The sequence below is a fragment of the Hyperolius riggenbachi genome, chromosome 10, assembly GCF_040937935.1.
Source record: "Hyperolius riggenbachi isolate aHypRig1 chromosome 10, aHypRig1.pri, whole genome shotgun sequence".
Lineage (NCBI taxonomy): Eukaryota > Metazoa > Chordata > Amphibia > Anura > Hyperoliidae > Hyperolius > Hyperolius riggenbachi.
Genome location: NC_090655.1, coordinates 117,198,917 through 117,215,894, shown reverse-complemented (window position 1 = coordinate 117,215,894; position 16,978 = coordinate 117,198,917). Strand labels below are relative to the sequence as shown.

The window sequence follows — 16,978 nt, the reverse complement described above, 5'->3', positions numbered from 1 at the left end:
AACTAGGGATGTAACTACAAACCAATGACCCACAGCAAAACCCTGAAGGCCCTCTCCTTTCTGCATTTCCACCCTCTCCCCATTTTGATCCAAGTTCAGTCACAATATCACCCACAAAATTGTCATCATACACCTTCTGACAAGTGTGGCCCCTATTCCCACCCTCCCATAATGGGTGCTGCTAATGTACGCCATTATCTTTCCTACAGGGAATGCCATCACCAACCCTCGCCCTCAATAACAGCCTCCATTGCTCCTTTCCACACAGCATCTGGGACTACACTCCAGCATCCCCCCTCCCCCCAACACACACATAAGTGCTGCCTCCATCTCTCCACCCTGCCCCTATTCACAGGTATGGCAGCAATTTCCCACAAAATAATAAGCATGGTTTCCACTTCCACCTTCCAGTGCAAGTGTGGCCCCCCTTAAAGGGAATGTCCAAGCAAAATAAAAAAATGAGTTTTACTTACCTGGGGCTTCTACCAGCCCCATGCAGCCATCCTGTGCCCTCGTAGTCACTCACTGCTGCTCCAGTCCCCCGCTGGCAGCATGCCGACCTCGGAGGTCGGCGGGACGCATTGCGTACATTTTTACGCATTCCCGCTAGTGCAGGAACATTAACACATACATTTTTACGCATTACTGGTTCAATGCGTAAAAATTTACGCATTGAAAGAGTAACACGTAAAAATGTATGTGTTAATGTTCCTGCATTAGCGGGAATGCGTAAAAATGTACGCAATGCAGCCCCCGACCTCCGAGGTCGGCATGCTGCCAGCGGGGGACTGGAGCAGCAGTGAGTGACTAGGAGGGCACAGGATTGCTGCATGGGGCTGGTAGAAGCCCCAGGTAAGTGAAACTCATTTTTTTTATTTTGCTTGAACCTTCCCTTTAAATGCAGAGTAGTGCAGTGAAGATATAATTATATTATGCTCTCCAGCACTGGGATTCATGCTTTTTCATGCAGCCACCCATTTTCATGCTCTCCCCTCCTAGTCGTTCTTGCCTGTCATGTGACAATACTCAATACAGGACAAGACTAACAGGATGGGGAGAGTGAGCTGCAGGGAAGAGCAGCAATTCCGGGACTGGAGCAAGCCATATAACTACAGGTATACTGTGCAACTCTACAATTTTAGGGGTTGGGGGAAAGACTGTGACTGCCAAAGGAGTGCTGGAGTCTCCTGGACTGGGGGGCAGGGAGAAGCGGACCTCCCTGGACTCTGGGCCCTTCAGTGGCTTTGGGGCCTTTTCCACCATAATTACAACACCTAGGGAAAAAAATTCATAATAATTGCACTACGTTTAGTAGAAAAGCTGTGCACTGCAGGGCAGGTTGGTATATTTGGCTCACATTCACTACTATTTCACTAGCCTTTTAGCAATCCCTTGCTATGGTCTGCTATGACCAGGGCTGTTTCTTGGGCAGTGCGACCGCCCCGGGCACAGATCGGCAAGTGGAAGAAGGGGGGCGCAGACAGAAGGGCATAACCACAAGGGAGCTGGTGGCACATGGTGCAGGCAAATGGAAGAAGAAAGACGATTACCAGCACAATCACCTTCCTTGACTCCTCCTGGGCTGACTGCGTCAGACGTCAAATCATCATCACGTCACCACCGCATGATGACACCTGATGTCTTGTAGCGGTACTGCAGGCTGTCAGTGCGTGGCACCCATGGAGGAGTTGGCTTTCCGGGCTCTCTTCGCCTGTGTGTTTTCCTGGTCCCTGCTTCCCCTTGGATGAACAGCTGGTCACTAGTAAGTAGGCAGATCTACTTGTGACCTGTGGCTGTATGACTGTCCCTAAAGAGTAAGAGTTTGCGAGTTCACGGGGGCAGGGGGGAAGGGGGCGTAATTTTTACAGCCTCGCCCTGTGTGCAATTTAGCCTAGAAACTGCCCTGGCTATGACTCAACTTTAGCAACTCATTAGCAAGTCCCACCTAGATTTTTTAGGCTCTCCAATTTTCTCCAGTCTCAGCACATCACATTTCTTTAACATCACTCTTCATTGTCCCCAGTTCTGGCTATTATTAGAAAGTTAATTGTGTCCCCTGGCTCTCTATAAGGACATGCTCTCATGGCCACCGGTGGAACATCACAAATATCCTGCCTGCTACAAATGTTTACTTGTGTTATGGGTTAACGCCTTCACGTGTTTAATGAGATTAATGAGGTTTGAATGCCGAAAAGAAAACTGTCCATGTAGTTCCAGCATAAGCCTCGTAATGGTAATGAAACCACAGTTTGTAAAGCTATTGAAACTCAAAGAGAAAATCAGAATCTACCACAGCATGGGCATTAATCACAATAATAAGTATGTCATGCTAATCTCACACATACTTATTCCTCTCTCCATTACCAGCCAGTTAAGTATCCCCCGAAGAGCAACTATAAATTTTCTTATTCTCATATTAGCCTGAGCAACGCCCGCTTTTATTTAAGTTTCAGTTCCTGTTGCTGAAATGCATAGAAGTGATAGCAGCATCTGGGTAACACCATCATTGTCTCGCAGCTTCCATTATCAAATCCAAAAAAGCTTTATTGGCAGGACCACATACATTTAGCATTAGCAGAGCAAAACATTAGCATTAACGTGTGTGTGTGGGGGGGGGGGGGTAGAATAAGGGAAGGGTATAAGGTGTTAGGGTATATAGCCTGTCAGGACCCGGTTTCCGACTGCGGGTTTGACCAGATCGAGAGGGGAAGCAGCCTTAGTCAAGCTACAACAAGGCTGTCGCCCCTCAAAGCACTTCTCACTGCCACCACTAGCTGCTGCTAGACACTTCACGATTCCCACTCTGCTGTCGAGTGATCTGCACGCAGTCCGCGTTTTCGTATTTGGGTCAGCTGTGCGCTTGGGCCAAACATGATAACGCCACACACACACACAATACAATCGTACAGTAGCAAGACACAATCAGGCACTGAACTTGTACCGCAAGTTACACTGCAGACTCTCTCTAGACTAGGCTATGAGCGTTGGCTTAGTACAGCAGAAGTCAAACTTATTAAATAAATATTTAACCACTTGAGGACCTAGCCTTTACCCCCCCTTAACCACTTGCCGACCGCACACTCATAACGTGCGTCGGCAAAGTGGCAGCTGCAGGACCAGCGACGCAGTACTGCGTCGCCAGCTGCAGCCTAATTAATCAGGAAGCAGCCGCTCGTGCGAGCGGCTGCTTCCTGTCAAATCACGGCGGGGGGCTCCGTGAATATCCTGCGGGCCGCCGATGGCGGCTCGCAGGCTAGATGTAAACACAAGCGGAAATAATCCGCTTTGTTTACATTTGTACGGCGCTGCTGCGCAGCAGCGCCGTAAGGCAGATCGGCGATCCCCGGCCAATCAGCGGCCGGGGATCGCCGCCATGTGACAGGAGACAGCCTGTCACTGGCTGCACAGGACGGATAGCGTCCTGTGCAGCCTGGCTTACCACAGGGGGCCAGGTAGGAGAGGGAGGGGGAGCATTTCGCCGCGGAGGGGGGCTTTGAGGTGCCCCCCCCGCCAGCCACTCGCAGGCAGCAGAGATCAGACCCCCCCAGCACATCATCCCCATAGGGGGGAAAAAAGGGGGGCAATCTGATCTCCCTGCCTGCACCCTGATCTGTGCTGGGGGCTGCAGAGCCCACCCAGCACAGATCAATCAAACTAGCGCTGGTCCTTAAGGGGGGGTAAAGGGTGGGTCCTCAAGTGGTTAAGGACCAGTGCTGTATTTTCAGATCTGTGCTGGGTGGGCTCTACAGCCCCCAGCACAGATCAGCTGGCATGCAGAGCGATCAGATCGCCCCCCTTTTTTCCCCCCTAGGGGGATGATGTGCTGGGGGGGTCTGATCGCTTCTGCATGCTGTGGGTGGCGGGGGGGGGGGGCACCTCAAAGCCCCCCTCCGCGGTGACATTCTCCCCCTCCCTCTTCTCCCTCCCTGCCCGAGAGATCGGAGGCTGCACAGGAACGGATCTGTCCTGTGCAGCCTCTAATAGGCTCCCCGCTGTCTTGTGACAGCGATCCCCGGCCGCTGATTGGCCGGGGATCGCTGATCTACTACAGCGCTGCTACTGTAGCAGCGTTGTAAAAATGTAAACAAAGCGGATTATTTCCGCTTGTGTTTACATTTAGCCTGCGAGCCGCGATCGGCGGCCCACAGGCTATTCACGGAGCCCCCCGCCGTGAATTGACAGGAAGCAGCCGCTTGCAAGAGCGGCTGCTTCCTGATTAATTAGCCTGCAGCCGGCGACGCCGCTGGTCCTGCAGCTGCCACTTTGCCGACGCGCGGTATGAGTGCGCAATCGGCAAGTAGTTAATATTCCAAAAAGTGTAACAGTGCAGACAAGAATATATGCAAAAATGGAAGTGTGTGAACTCGCTGCAAGCACCTACTAGCAAGCCAAAGGGAGCCAAGGATCCACAAAACTCACATGGACAGCAGAGAAAAGAGGTTCCGCTACACCGATGGCTGGGTGAAAAAAGTCTCCATTTATTGTCACATCAGTGGATACACAAGGTTAAAACAGCTGACGCGTATTGGAGCTAATGGCTTCTTAATCATAGCTTACACAATAGTGCAAAAATGCCAGTTTAAATAGTCCTAAGCCATCCCCCAAGACAGGGGTGTGTGGCTGCTGGACTTAAAGTGACATACACATATAACAATATAAAATGGCTAAGCCAATATACAAAGTTACATTAAATCACACCAAGATAGCAAGACAAGTCAAGTTTTATCAACAATACATAAACATTTGTTATATGTATATGATTACAAAAGGCTCATAATGCCTCTCTTTTGCGTAAAAGCCTGTAAGTGTCGCCACCTCTAATTGATCTCGTAATTCTCTCTATTCCCCGAAAAATGAATCCTTTCATATCTCCCTGATGTACATTCAAAAAGTGCTTGGACACACTGGAAACCTGGGAGATATAGGATTCATTTCTGAGGCAGTGTGAAGGTCCATTAAAGTGCTCAGTGATGCGTTGTCGTAGTGGTCGTGTGGTACAGCCCACATATTGTAGTTTGCAAATGGTGCAAACGATGAGATAAACCACATTATTTGTATTGCAGTTAATATACTGCTTTATTTGAAATACTGTATTTTTTAAGGTAGATACTATCTCACGAGTCGGACCATGCACACGGCAATATTTGCAGGTATTGTATCCACATTTGAAAGAACCTGTAAAAGCTAGCCAAGTGGGGACATCTTTGTCCGAGCTGGAAAAAAGATTTACAAAAAGACAAAGTAAAAATTACAAAATAAAAGTTACAAAGATACACAAGACAGTTTGCATAAAATAAATGGGAATAAATGTTACCAGCATATAGATCTGAGCGTTGTTGCGAGGAGAACGCTGTTCTGGTCAGACCAGGTTAGTCCTAGCGTTTTGCTATCTCCAAAGAACTACCAGTTGTGAAGGTCCTAGACCAACTTATATAGTCCGATGTGTAGCCCGGGGGTAAAATTCCAGATATACTTTTAATTTCTTCAGAAGGTTTTCACAGAATGCGTGTCATATCCTTTCTGGCTGTGACATGCCACTTCAAAGCTTTTCCTGTTTATACACATAGACTTCAAAACACTTCACACACTTCCAGCAGGCTGTCATATGTAAACTTCAAACGTGCCTATCTTAGCTTCCAACTGTCCAGACTCATTTAGTCTGGATTGTATATTGGCTTGTTTACATATACACAAAGTTTAAAGCAATGCAAGATCCAGGACAGAATAGAGGGTCGTTACCTAATTACCTGTATCCAGAGGAACTGAATGCAAATGTAGTTTCATTGACATACAGACAATCACAGCTTCCCCCAAAGCCAGACTGGCTTTTAGCAGACATACACATATGATACAGTATTTCATAGCAGATCAAAGGTAAGGACATGGCTGCCTATTGTCCTAAGTAGCCATCTCCTAATTAGAGGCTAGGTAGACAGTCCCTAATAGAATGCAGATTTAATTTATATTTACATACCGACACTCACAGTAGCAGCCAGGTGTCTAATTACCCTGAAGCCAGCTGGCTTTGAGCAGACATACACATATGACACAGGCAGAAAAGGTGAAAATATGGCTTCCACGAGATACAATATGGCTGCTATGTTCTGCATATTACCGTATATATCATCATCACCACATAGATCCTCACACAGCCCATAAGGGTGTGGAGGATATAAGGGATGGTATAGGGGGCTGCTACATACAGTCCATAGGGGAGAGGGGTATAGGGGGCAGGATAAAGTGTATACAGTCCATGGGGTATCATGTTCCTCTCAGTTGGTGGCAGGTAGTCAGGGCCAGTTCTCTCATGAAGCAAGGTGAAACATTTGCATCAGGCGCAGATTTCAGGGGCAGCATTTTTGTACTGTGTGTACCTTCCTGAGGAGGAATGGAATGGCTGAGGGTGAGCAGTTTGTTTGTCACAGACTCACAGCTAGCCAATGTGCTTGTGTGTTGAGCTTCAGCATGTCATTTGAGAACATTAAATGAAGCAGAGTAAATTGTCGGGTGCTGTGCGATCATTCCAAATCGAGGTTGGGGGCGCGTCCTCACAAGTTTGCATCAGGCAGCAAAAAATCTAAAACCATTCCTGCAGGTAGTGACATATCGGGCAGCTATTTGCACGGTTGTTTTCTCTTCCCCAGTAGGATGTAGAGTTTACTCTCCTCATCTGTGGAGGTGACATGCAGGATGTGGGCAGAGAGTCTCTGGAAGTGGGCAGTCCTTGTTATCATAACCAGATGTGTATTCCTACTTACAATGATCTCTTTTCACTCACATGGCTTTATCGTCTATGATCTGGATGGTTAAAATAAAACTCTGGCATAAGCATTGTCTTTTGGTCTCTGTGACAGCTGGAGCCTATAGGGAAAGTGACCACCAACTACAAAATCTGTATTTCTATGATGGACTTTACTTATTTATAGACTACATTCATGCAATTTCTAATATTATTTTCCAGCATGTTTTTGTTGATATCAGTTTATAATCTGACCAAACTGTCTTTCTTAGATGTCGAAGGCTGTCAGAACAGTAGCGGAGGCTGTAGTCACAGCTGTGTTCCATTTGGCAATACCTATCAGTGTCAGTGCCCACGAGGTCTTATTATGTCCGATGATAACCATACATGTCAAGGTGGGTTTAATTTACAATCTGGTACATGTATTACTGTGCTTTATTTTTCTTTAAAGGAAACATGAAAAAAAGTGCCCAACTTGAGTACTTACCTTGTGCTCTTCCACCAGCCCTGTTTCAGCTCTGTTCCCTTACGCATGCGCAGTAGCACTGACCTGCTTCGGCAGAAAAAGCCAAGCGTGATTGGGTACATGTTGGGCATTCGTAGGCACATTTCGGCAGTGCTTGGGGGCCTCAGTGCTGGAACGGCTTGGTGGAAAAGGACAGGGAAGACCTGTGGAGGACCCAGAGGCTTCCTCCTCCCGAGGTAAGTGAAGGACAGGGAAGACCTGTGGAGGACCCAGAGGCTTCCTCCTCCTGAGGTAAGTATCTAAATTTGTTCACAGCTTTGCTTTAACCGTTTTATCAACAGTTGTTGAAACATGTTTAGTTAGTTAGTTTGTTTTTAGACCTGCAAGTCATATTTGGTGTAGCAATAGGAGTTCCAGAGGTTGCAACAGGGCCCTTGGACTGAAGGGGCACATTGGCCCTACTCCAGTTGCTGCATTTGTTCTTTAGTGGTGCTATAGTGATAAAGATCACCTCTATATGTACTTTAAATAGTGGCAGTTTATAACAAACCATAATTTTTCTTCTGCTCACACTGTGGCTCGCCTTGGGACCGGTTGTAAAATTTGCACTGGGGTCCATGTCCTCATAGTTTTGCCACTGGTTTGAGAAGGGCGTTATAGGGATCCAGGCAGTTTTTTTTCTGCAGTTTGTCCTTGTTTCCAATAGCTGTAGGAGCTATTTTTCCCCCTCCCCTTACCTCTGCCCTTATTTATCTAGGGGAAAGTGCCAATGTAATCAATAAGTGACTTCTCTAAACTGTTTGAAGTACAGTATCCTATCTCCCCATTCCCCCTGCTAATGAAAGTTTTGATTTGGTCATTGCTACTGCTAATTACAGTAGTACTTATCTACTTATCTGCCTGTTCTTTCTGTGGATGGCAGGCCCTGGAAGTAGGGCAATAAAAGCCTCTAACAAACATTTAAATGTAAAAAGAAGAGGTAGAATGGAATTACATTAGTAATGATCCACATTGTTAGCATGCATTTTTAATGTGCTATTGAGATACCCTGGGGGCTTAAAATGCTGCTCAGTTCCCTTTAACCTCTAGCCGACCACGCCACGCCGATGGGCGTGGCTGCGGCGGCAGCCCCAGGACCGCCTAACTCCGATCGGCGTAAAGTCCTGGCGCTCTGTTTTGCAGGAGATCGCGCGCAGGGTGCGCGCATCTCCTGCGTGGTGGGCGGAGCGGAGCATTCAGTCTTACCGCCGCTTGGGAGACTGTTAGATGGCACAATCGCCGTCTAATTACATGTACAGCTCTGCGATCTGCAGCAACGCTGTACTGGGGAAAGCCATGTGACACGGCTTTCCCTTCCTGAGACACAGAGGTGATCGGCTGTCATAGGCTGAAACCTATGACAGCTGATCACGGGAATTGGCTGGCGGGGGGAGGAAGGGGGGTTTACAATGAAATAAAAAAAAACACTTTTTATATAAAAAAACATAAACAAACAAACAAACATTGGGGGGGGGGGGCATCAGACCCCACCAACAGAGAGCTCTGTTGGTGGGGAGAAAAGGGGGGGGGAATCACTTGTGTGCTGTATTTTGCGGCCATGCAGCTTGGCCTTAAAGCTGCAGTGGCCAATTGAATTAAACATTGCCTGGTCTTTAGGGGGGTTTAACACTGCGGTCCTCAAGGGCTTCTGGGATATTAGCAAAGAAGGAATATCACCGCCTATCTCAAAATTTGCATAAGAGTCTTGGGGGTCTTTTGAGCAGATTGGGGAAGGTAAATACTCCTTTCCATACCAGATGGGGAGGGTGGGGGGCAGTTTGCATAATAAAGCTCAGGCTTTTCCAGTCTCTGAACTATCAACAAGAAACAATAGGTAATAAATATGCATAATACATTTTCCTGTTTGAGAGTCGGGGCCGGCATACACTGTAGTCGTTTTCACTCCATAAACTGCCAGTTTTTGAATGACGGCAGCCAGATTACTTGTAGTTAACTGTTACTGTGTCAGCAGCTTCAGAAAACAGAAGATTTAGGGTTGTTCTTGCATCTTTCTGAACATTGAGCTGTGTATATACAATACCAAGCATATTATTTTTCTCTGTCGGCTATAAAGTTTTTGACTTCTGTTTGAACCATAACGCTGCTCCCTGATGGCACCTTGACATTGTTAGAAGTACTTGTCATTCACAATGAGAGCTGGTGGGAAGTTAGTGAGGCACTGTTGACCTGCAGAAAGTGATTGTTCTGCTTCGTTACAGAGACCTGTCTCCAATAGAACATTTAATCCTGCCACCAATTCCCACCTGGGATTTTCCCACTAGCAGGCGATAGACGTTATTGCAAATTGTATTTTCTGAATGTGTGACCTGCTTCTACCTATCTTGTGCTGCAGCTGAATGTAAATGTGTAGATAGGAATAACGTTAACCACTAACATGCCTCTTTGTCCATCATGTCTTTCAATTCGCCCTGCTTTTTTACTCAGTTCCAGTGATCTGTAAAGCCAGCCACATAGAGGTGTCAGTGCCAAAGGACATCGTCGGAGGACTGGAGTTGTCCCTCTCCAACTCTTCCTGCAAGGGGACTTCCAATGGAACCCATGTCAATATTAACTTCACCATGAAAACATGTGGGACAGTTATCAAGGTAAAGCAAAAGGGCAAGAGTGCAAATGAATGGAAAAATGCAAAATATGGAGTTTCAATTAAAGGAATACTATCAAAGTTTGTGTTTTTTTCCTGAACCCTTTTTATAAAGAGAAGGGACTTAGTAATGTGTGGTTAGCGTAGTAAAGTATTCCCCTGCTTTGCCATGCAAATGGTGTCCCATGTAACTGCAATCACTATTGGACAATGGCAAAGTCCATCCACCCAGGGGACGCTATTATGTGCTGAGGTCTGTTGGTAGCAGCGTCTAAATAATATGCCCTCTTTCCTCCACTCTTGGTGTCACAGTGATGCAGCTTTCAGTCAGCAGTGGAAGGGGAATATTATTTAGACTCTGCTACAAACAGACCTCAGCACATAACGGCATCACCTGGGAGATTGGGGTGTGCCAATTTCTGATGCTGACTGGTGTTACAGGGGATGCCGTTTGTATGGTAAAGCAAGGGAACAGAATAAAAAATGATTTTTTTAGCCTTCATTACTAAGTGCCTCCTCTTTATAAAAGGGGGTGAGGAAAAACAACAACAAACTTTGATAGATGATGGCAAAATGGCTTGTTTAATGCATTTGTGAGGTGTATCCAGTGAATGGAATTTGGGTGATGAACCTCAGTGACCAGAAGGAAAAGAGAAACTGAGAACACCATGAACTCACCATAGTGTAGTATTTTCAGGCAATGGCAAAACATATGAATCAAATACTACTTACAAAACTGGGTTGCTGAGCACTGTATCAGGCAAGTGGAGAATACTGTCTGCATGCAGAATGGAAATCTTCCCTGGGAAATGTGGGGTCACTTTCAAAAAAACAAAGTAACTGCTGGATAATTATCACAGGGTACACCCCTGGGGAGAGAGTAGAACTGTATACAAATTGGGATGAGGCACCCCAACGGTTGTATGCATTCAACTCTGAGTATTGAAACAGTCTTACCTGCGACTGAAGGTATGGGAAATGTATGTAATCTAATTTTATTGACACAATAAGAACGACGCATATTGCGGGACCTGCCCGCTTCTTCAGGTCTATAGTAGAGTGTCTTAATACAGCTGCATGCACGAACTTGGAGTGCCCAACTGCAGGGAGCGAGCACCTCCAGTTTGCTCTATAATGCAGCCAAATGGGAACATTTCAAACCACATGCCTGTTTGCTGTAGGCACATTCTGCGGTTACTGTCTGGTAGAAAAAAACACCACTCCATATCAAGTCTAATGGGGGGCTGCTGCCTGCACATATGTACATGCATGGGACAACCGCAGGTGTTGGATGCTTGCAGCTGGTCATGTACACAGTAGCTGCTGATAGGTAGTATACTGTACCAATGTCAGCAGTGCATCTGAAAGAGCCCCAAATGTTCCATTTTAAGTGACTTCAGAAATGCTTCCAATTTCCCCAGACACTGGAGGTTTCCTTGGATGTCTGTAGTAGAGGTAGCTAGTACAGGAGAGTACGGGGCATGGGCTGCATGTTTCTGACCAGAACATGTGAGTGAAGCATATGAATTATGGTTTGTCAGTTCCACTATGCAGTGGTCAATCACATGACCATTAAACAGTAGATGTACATCACACAGTCACGGACAGCTAGTGCACTGGTTCACCAGCAATTATTATGATTAACTCATCATGAACTTCGCCTAACCGCCCCCCGCATCACCCAGTCCCATGCACGCCTCCAGGACTTCTCAAGATCTGCTCCAACACTATGGAACTTCCTACCTCCACCCATTAGGGCAGCCCCCTCCTTCAACATCTTCAAGAAAGCCCTCAAAACTCACCTTTTCACTCTGGCCTACTACCCCTCACAAGTGCTCTAAACCCACAGCTGAACTCTGGTCTCCTACCTCTCGTGTCCCTACCTCTCCCTTTAGATTGTAAGCCTTTGGGCTCCTCCTTTTGTGTCCAACCTGATCATGCACCTCCATTACTGTGAACCCAAAGGACCATCTAGGCTAGGCATCTGAGTCAACTTAACTTGCCTAATCTCCATGCTCCCCTCCAGTGACTGACTAACCATTACCTTGTACTCATACTGTGCTGCATGAACTGGTCTTTCTTGTATTCAGGTATTGTCATTTTGCTGTATGTCACCCCTAAATATTGTATGTATCCCGATTTATTGTCCAGCGCTGCGTAATATGTTGGCGCTTTATAAATACAATAAATAAATAATAAATAAATCTCAGGACAGGTGTTAAAAGCAAAGGTTTGTTTCACACCGCAATGTGCTTTTGCATTAACTCCCCCCCCCCCCCCTAAATCCTTCCGTTTAGTATAAACATGAAAAATCTAAATTTCTTTTTTTCACAGGCTTTGGGCGGAGGGTAAGCCCTACTGGGTAGATTTATTCATTCCAACATTGTCAGTATTTAACATACAGTATATTTCCACCTAACTCTTACATTATCTATATTTGCTTATTTCTGGGCATTGCAGGTAGTGAGTGATAAGATTATTGCCACAAATCTGGTTACTGGGATGCCCAAGCAGACCCCAGGAAGTAACGGTGACATTATAATTCGCACCAGCAAGATCCTCATTCCTATAACCTGTGAGTTCCCCAGACTGTACACCATCTCGGAGGGCTATGTGCCCAACCTGAAGAACTCACCACTGCAGATTATGGGCAAAAGCCGAGGCACCTTCCCATTCACACTAGAGATATTTAAAGATAAAGACTTTGATGAGTCCTACAAAGAAACAAAGCCAGTGCTGAAACTCAGAGACTCTCTTTACTTTGGCGTTGAGCCACTGACGCGTGTGAACGGCCTGGAGACCCTGGTGGAGAGCTGCTATGCCACACCCACCTCCAAAATTGATGAGATCCTCAAATACTACCTCATCCAAGATGGGTAAGTGCTGTGCTGGTTGCTTAGTGCTTCAGTCTGTTGCTCTAGGAATTCAGGTAATATTTTATCTAGCTCACTAGATAATGTGATCAGTACAGTAAAAGGAAATTTGGGCACCCGTGGCTAATGGACGATTTTGGGGGCCCCATCGCAAACGCAAATATTGTTAATACGTCTCATAAAGCAGAAATGTGGGCACCCGATAAATATTGTTTTTAACATTAGAACATGAAAAGTTTTTACGTTATCAAATATATCATATATAAATATGGAAGGGTGTTTGTGCAGGGGGGATGGTTAGGAGTCAGGAAGGGTGTTTGTGTGGGGTTAGTTAGGGTTAGGTACCACCAAAGGGGTGGTCTTAGGATTAGGCATCACTGGAGGGGGGGGGGGGGTGTCTCAGGGTTAGGCACCACCGGGGGAGGTTTTAGTGTTAGACACCGCCCTGGGGGCGGGGGGTAAGGGTTCTGTGTGAGAGTAGGGGGGGAATTCAGCTGTAGTAAAATATTGTTAAGATTTTCTGTTTTATTATCGTTAACAACAATTTTCATTTGGCAATATTATTATGGTCGGTACTTACTGCTTACATTTTTCAGCTTCACCCTGCGCCCAGTTCAGAACGTCTTTATCGTGTATACAGATTTCGGCTTTGCCCCGCTCCCATTTTCCTCACGCCTCTATTTCATGCATGCATCAGTACAGTTCAGTATTTCATTTTCATATAATGACATTTACAGCACACCTGTCGGCAGACCCAAAGGCACCTTCTCTTCATGATGTTAGCCTTTGCCATGTCCATTCACAGGCATTAGTGAGCATGTTGCCTCATGTGATGCAATTACATTATTCGCAGCTATTCTTCGGCATGTCACACTGCGTACAAAATGGCTGATTTAATAGGGTGATCAATACACCTTCAAGGGTATTTTAAAACCCAGCTCTAGGCACAGATCAACATATACCATATGGTAGCAGCATAAGAAATGAGTGCAAATGTTACCTTTTTTTGTCGAGTTTCTTTGTTAGCTAAATATCCCATTTTGTTTTTCAATTTGGCACATGACCTGAGGCAGTTGAGAAAGGTCAGGAGGTATAACTTTTGCCTCAGAAAGCAGCATATGATTGGTTAGTAATTTCTACACACTTGAAAGATTAGCCATATACAGTATTTGGGTTCTGACTGATGACATTGCATTTTTTTTTACACTATGCTGAATTCCAGATGCCACCTGAAAATGCACCAGTCCCAGACCATCGCTGCATGCATTTTACAAAAGTGGCAAAACTGCAGTTTTTACAATTGTGAGTGACCCATTCATTAAAGCCACAGGTATTGTGGGGTGTTGCCTGTATGCAGTGGCTGGTACCTCCCGGGGCTCACTGATGCAGCAGAGCTTCATCAGACTAGTCAGATTGCACAGAAGAACTACCATAGGAGAAAATCACTGAATATGCAGCCCATCATCAGAATACACAGTGCATCATAGCTTACTGTATAATGGACCTATGTAGCTGTAGACCAGCATGCCCATACTGACTTCTGCCCATCACATAAAGCACCTACAATGGGTATATGAGTGTAATTTTGATTAGCCAATCACTGATCAATTTTACCACCTCCATGTAGTATCAGGGCCAGTAGATTCTGCATAGTGGTACTCATCAAGAGCTCGTGATCACGAGTAACTCATGATCACAAGCCGTTTTTTGTGATCACGAGGTCGTAATTGGCATTAGTGATTGGCTCTTAATCACGAATGCCGATCATGAATGCACTCGTTACCCAACTCGTGATCACTAGTCGGTATTTGTCATTAAAAACCTGACGACTTTAGCGGTTAATAGCAAAGCCCCCTTACATGCTAGAAACCCCAAATTTGTCAGATATGTTAAGAAGAACAGTGGGAACAAGAGGAAAGGGTTTTTGAGAAAATTTTTGAGAAAATCGATTTTAAAGTTTCAAATGAAAAAAGTATGCATTTAAAAGCGATAAATGACAGTTAATGTATTTACCACATTTAAATGTATACTTTTTCCTTTGAAATTTAAACATTGATTTTCTCAAAAACTATAAGGTCTTTTTGAAAAATTTTGCATGTAAGAGCTTTGCTATTAACCGTTAGTCGGTGGGTTTTTAATCATGAATACCGACTCATGATTTGTGATTACATGCGGTTTTTCAACTCAAAACCGCTCTTGAGTCGGATATTCCTTTCTACTCGAGTCAATTCGTTAGTGGGCGGAGACGAATTCGTGATCACTCCGATTCGGGATTGGGGGTATCTGAGCACCTCTGATTCTGCATAATATGAACAGATTGTGTAAGTAAGCTCTCATACTACATGGAAGTGGTCAAACTGGCCAATGATTGGCTTATCAAAAATTGAAAGGGTGTGTACCGTGCATGAGAAGGTGGCCCGCTCTGATGTATCATCTTTTCCTTTAGCTGATACTTTGACACACTCCACTTACCTAAACACTGTTGGCAACATTAGTCCTGATGGCTGAAGGCTTAAAAGATCGACTGCTAATGTCTTGGTGCAAAACACAGCAACAGTTCTGTGTGCGCTGAATGTAAGGAACTTAGAATATGTAGAAAAAAAGGGTATTTGTTGAAATTAACTGGTAATGTTCCTTTCCTTGAGGCTTCAAGGAAACTTCAACTATTGTTCAATAAAACAATATCTTCCAGAGCAGCTCTAACTGATATGAGCTTCGGCAGGACAGTTTCTACGCTAAAATGCACCCAGGGCAACAGTGTAAAAATTGTGCCCCCCCCCCCCCCCCCCCGCCGTGGAGCCAGGTATAGGTTAGCCAGGTCTAGTTGCACTCAGTGTAGGTAGCCAGGCATAGGTGCTCCAGTATGGGTAGTGGGCTATAGGTCTCTCCAGTATGGGTAGCCAGGCATAGGTGCCCCCGTATAATTGCCCACAGTATAGGTTAGCCAGGTATGTGCCTCCAGTATAGGTATCCAGTATAGTTGCCCCCATTATAGGTTAGATAGGCAGTTGCCCCTGGTATAGGTTAGATAGTTAGGTGCCCCAGTACAGGTTAGCTAGGGGGTGCCTCTAATATAGGTTGCCAGAATAGTTGCCCCAAGCGTAGGTAAGATAGGTAGGTGACCCCAGTATAGGTTAGCTAGGTAGCTGCCCCCAGTACAGGTTCGTTAAGTGGGTGCCTCTAATATAGGTAGCCAGAATAGTTGCCCCCAGCATAGGTTAGATAGGTAGGTGCCCCCAGTATAGGTTAGTTAGGTAGGTGCCTCCAATATAGGTAGCCAGTATAGTTGCCACCAGTATAGGGTAGCTAGGTAGGCGCCCCCAGTATAGGTTAGTTAGGTAGGTGCCCGCAGTATAGGCTAGCTAGGTAGGCGCCCCCAGTATAGGTTAGCTAGGTCGGTGCCCGCAGTATAGGTTAGCTAGGTAGGTGCCCGCATATAGGTTAGATTCCCCCAGTATGGGTTGGATAGGTAGGTTCCCCCAGTATAGGTAGGTGCCCCAGTATAATTTAGATAGGTAGGTTCCCCCAGTATGGGTTGGATAGGTAGGTTCCCCCAGCATAGGTAGGTTCCCCAGTATAATTTAGATAGGTAGGTTCCCCCAGTATGGGTTGGATAGGTAGGTTCCCCCAGTATAGGTAGGTGCCCCAGTATAATTTAGATAGGTAGGTTCCCCCAGTATGGGTTGGATAGGTAGGTTCCCCCAGTATAGGTAGGTGCCCCAGTATAGGTTAGATAGGTAGGTTCCCCCTAGTATAGGTTATATATGTAGGTGCCCCCAGTGTATAGTTTAGATAGGTAGCTTCCCCCAGTATAGGCTAGGTAGGTAGATTCCCCCAGTATGGGTTAGGTAGGTAGATTCCCCCAGTATGGGTTAGGTAGGTAGGTTCCCCCAGTATAGGTTATATGGGTAGTTTCCCCCAGTATAGGTTAGGTAGGTGGGTAGGTAGGTGCTCCCCCTCATAATGGAGGGGGGAGCCGCAGCCGCGGCCTGACCTCTCCCTCCCTTCTTCTCCCCAGGCCGCCCTCCGTGCTCCCCCTCCGACAGCAGAGTAATTAGCGCAGGGAAGCGTTATATGCAGCTACTGACCTCCCTGGTTCCAAACGCCGCTCACTCGCCGCTGGTCTTCTCCTCTCTGCATAGACGCTGATACACACACTGCTTCCTGTTCAGCGTGTGTACCAGCGTCTATGCAGAGAGGAGAAGACCAGCGGCGAGTGAGCGGCGATTGGAACCAGGGAGGTGAGTAGCTGCATATAA

At 46.1% G+C, this 16,978-nt stretch overlaps 1 protein-coding gene across 1 annotated transcript in view; it reads left to right on the top strand.

The window, feature by feature from the left end:
• Nucleotides 1–16,978, top strand: part of OIT3 (oncoprotein induced transcript 3) — a 51,618-nt gene that overhangs the window by 24,919 nt on the left and 9,721 nt on the right. The window contains exons 5-7 of the mRNA XM_068255339.1: nucleotides 7,012–7,134; nucleotides 9,690–9,850; nucleotides 12,307–12,722. Of these exons, the coding sequence (XP_068111440.1) occupies nucleotides 7,012–7,134; nucleotides 9,690–9,850; nucleotides 12,307–12,722 (700 nt within the window). The remainder of the gene's footprint in view (nucleotides 1–7,011; nucleotides 7,135–9,689; nucleotides 9,851–12,306; nucleotides 12,723–16,978) is intronic.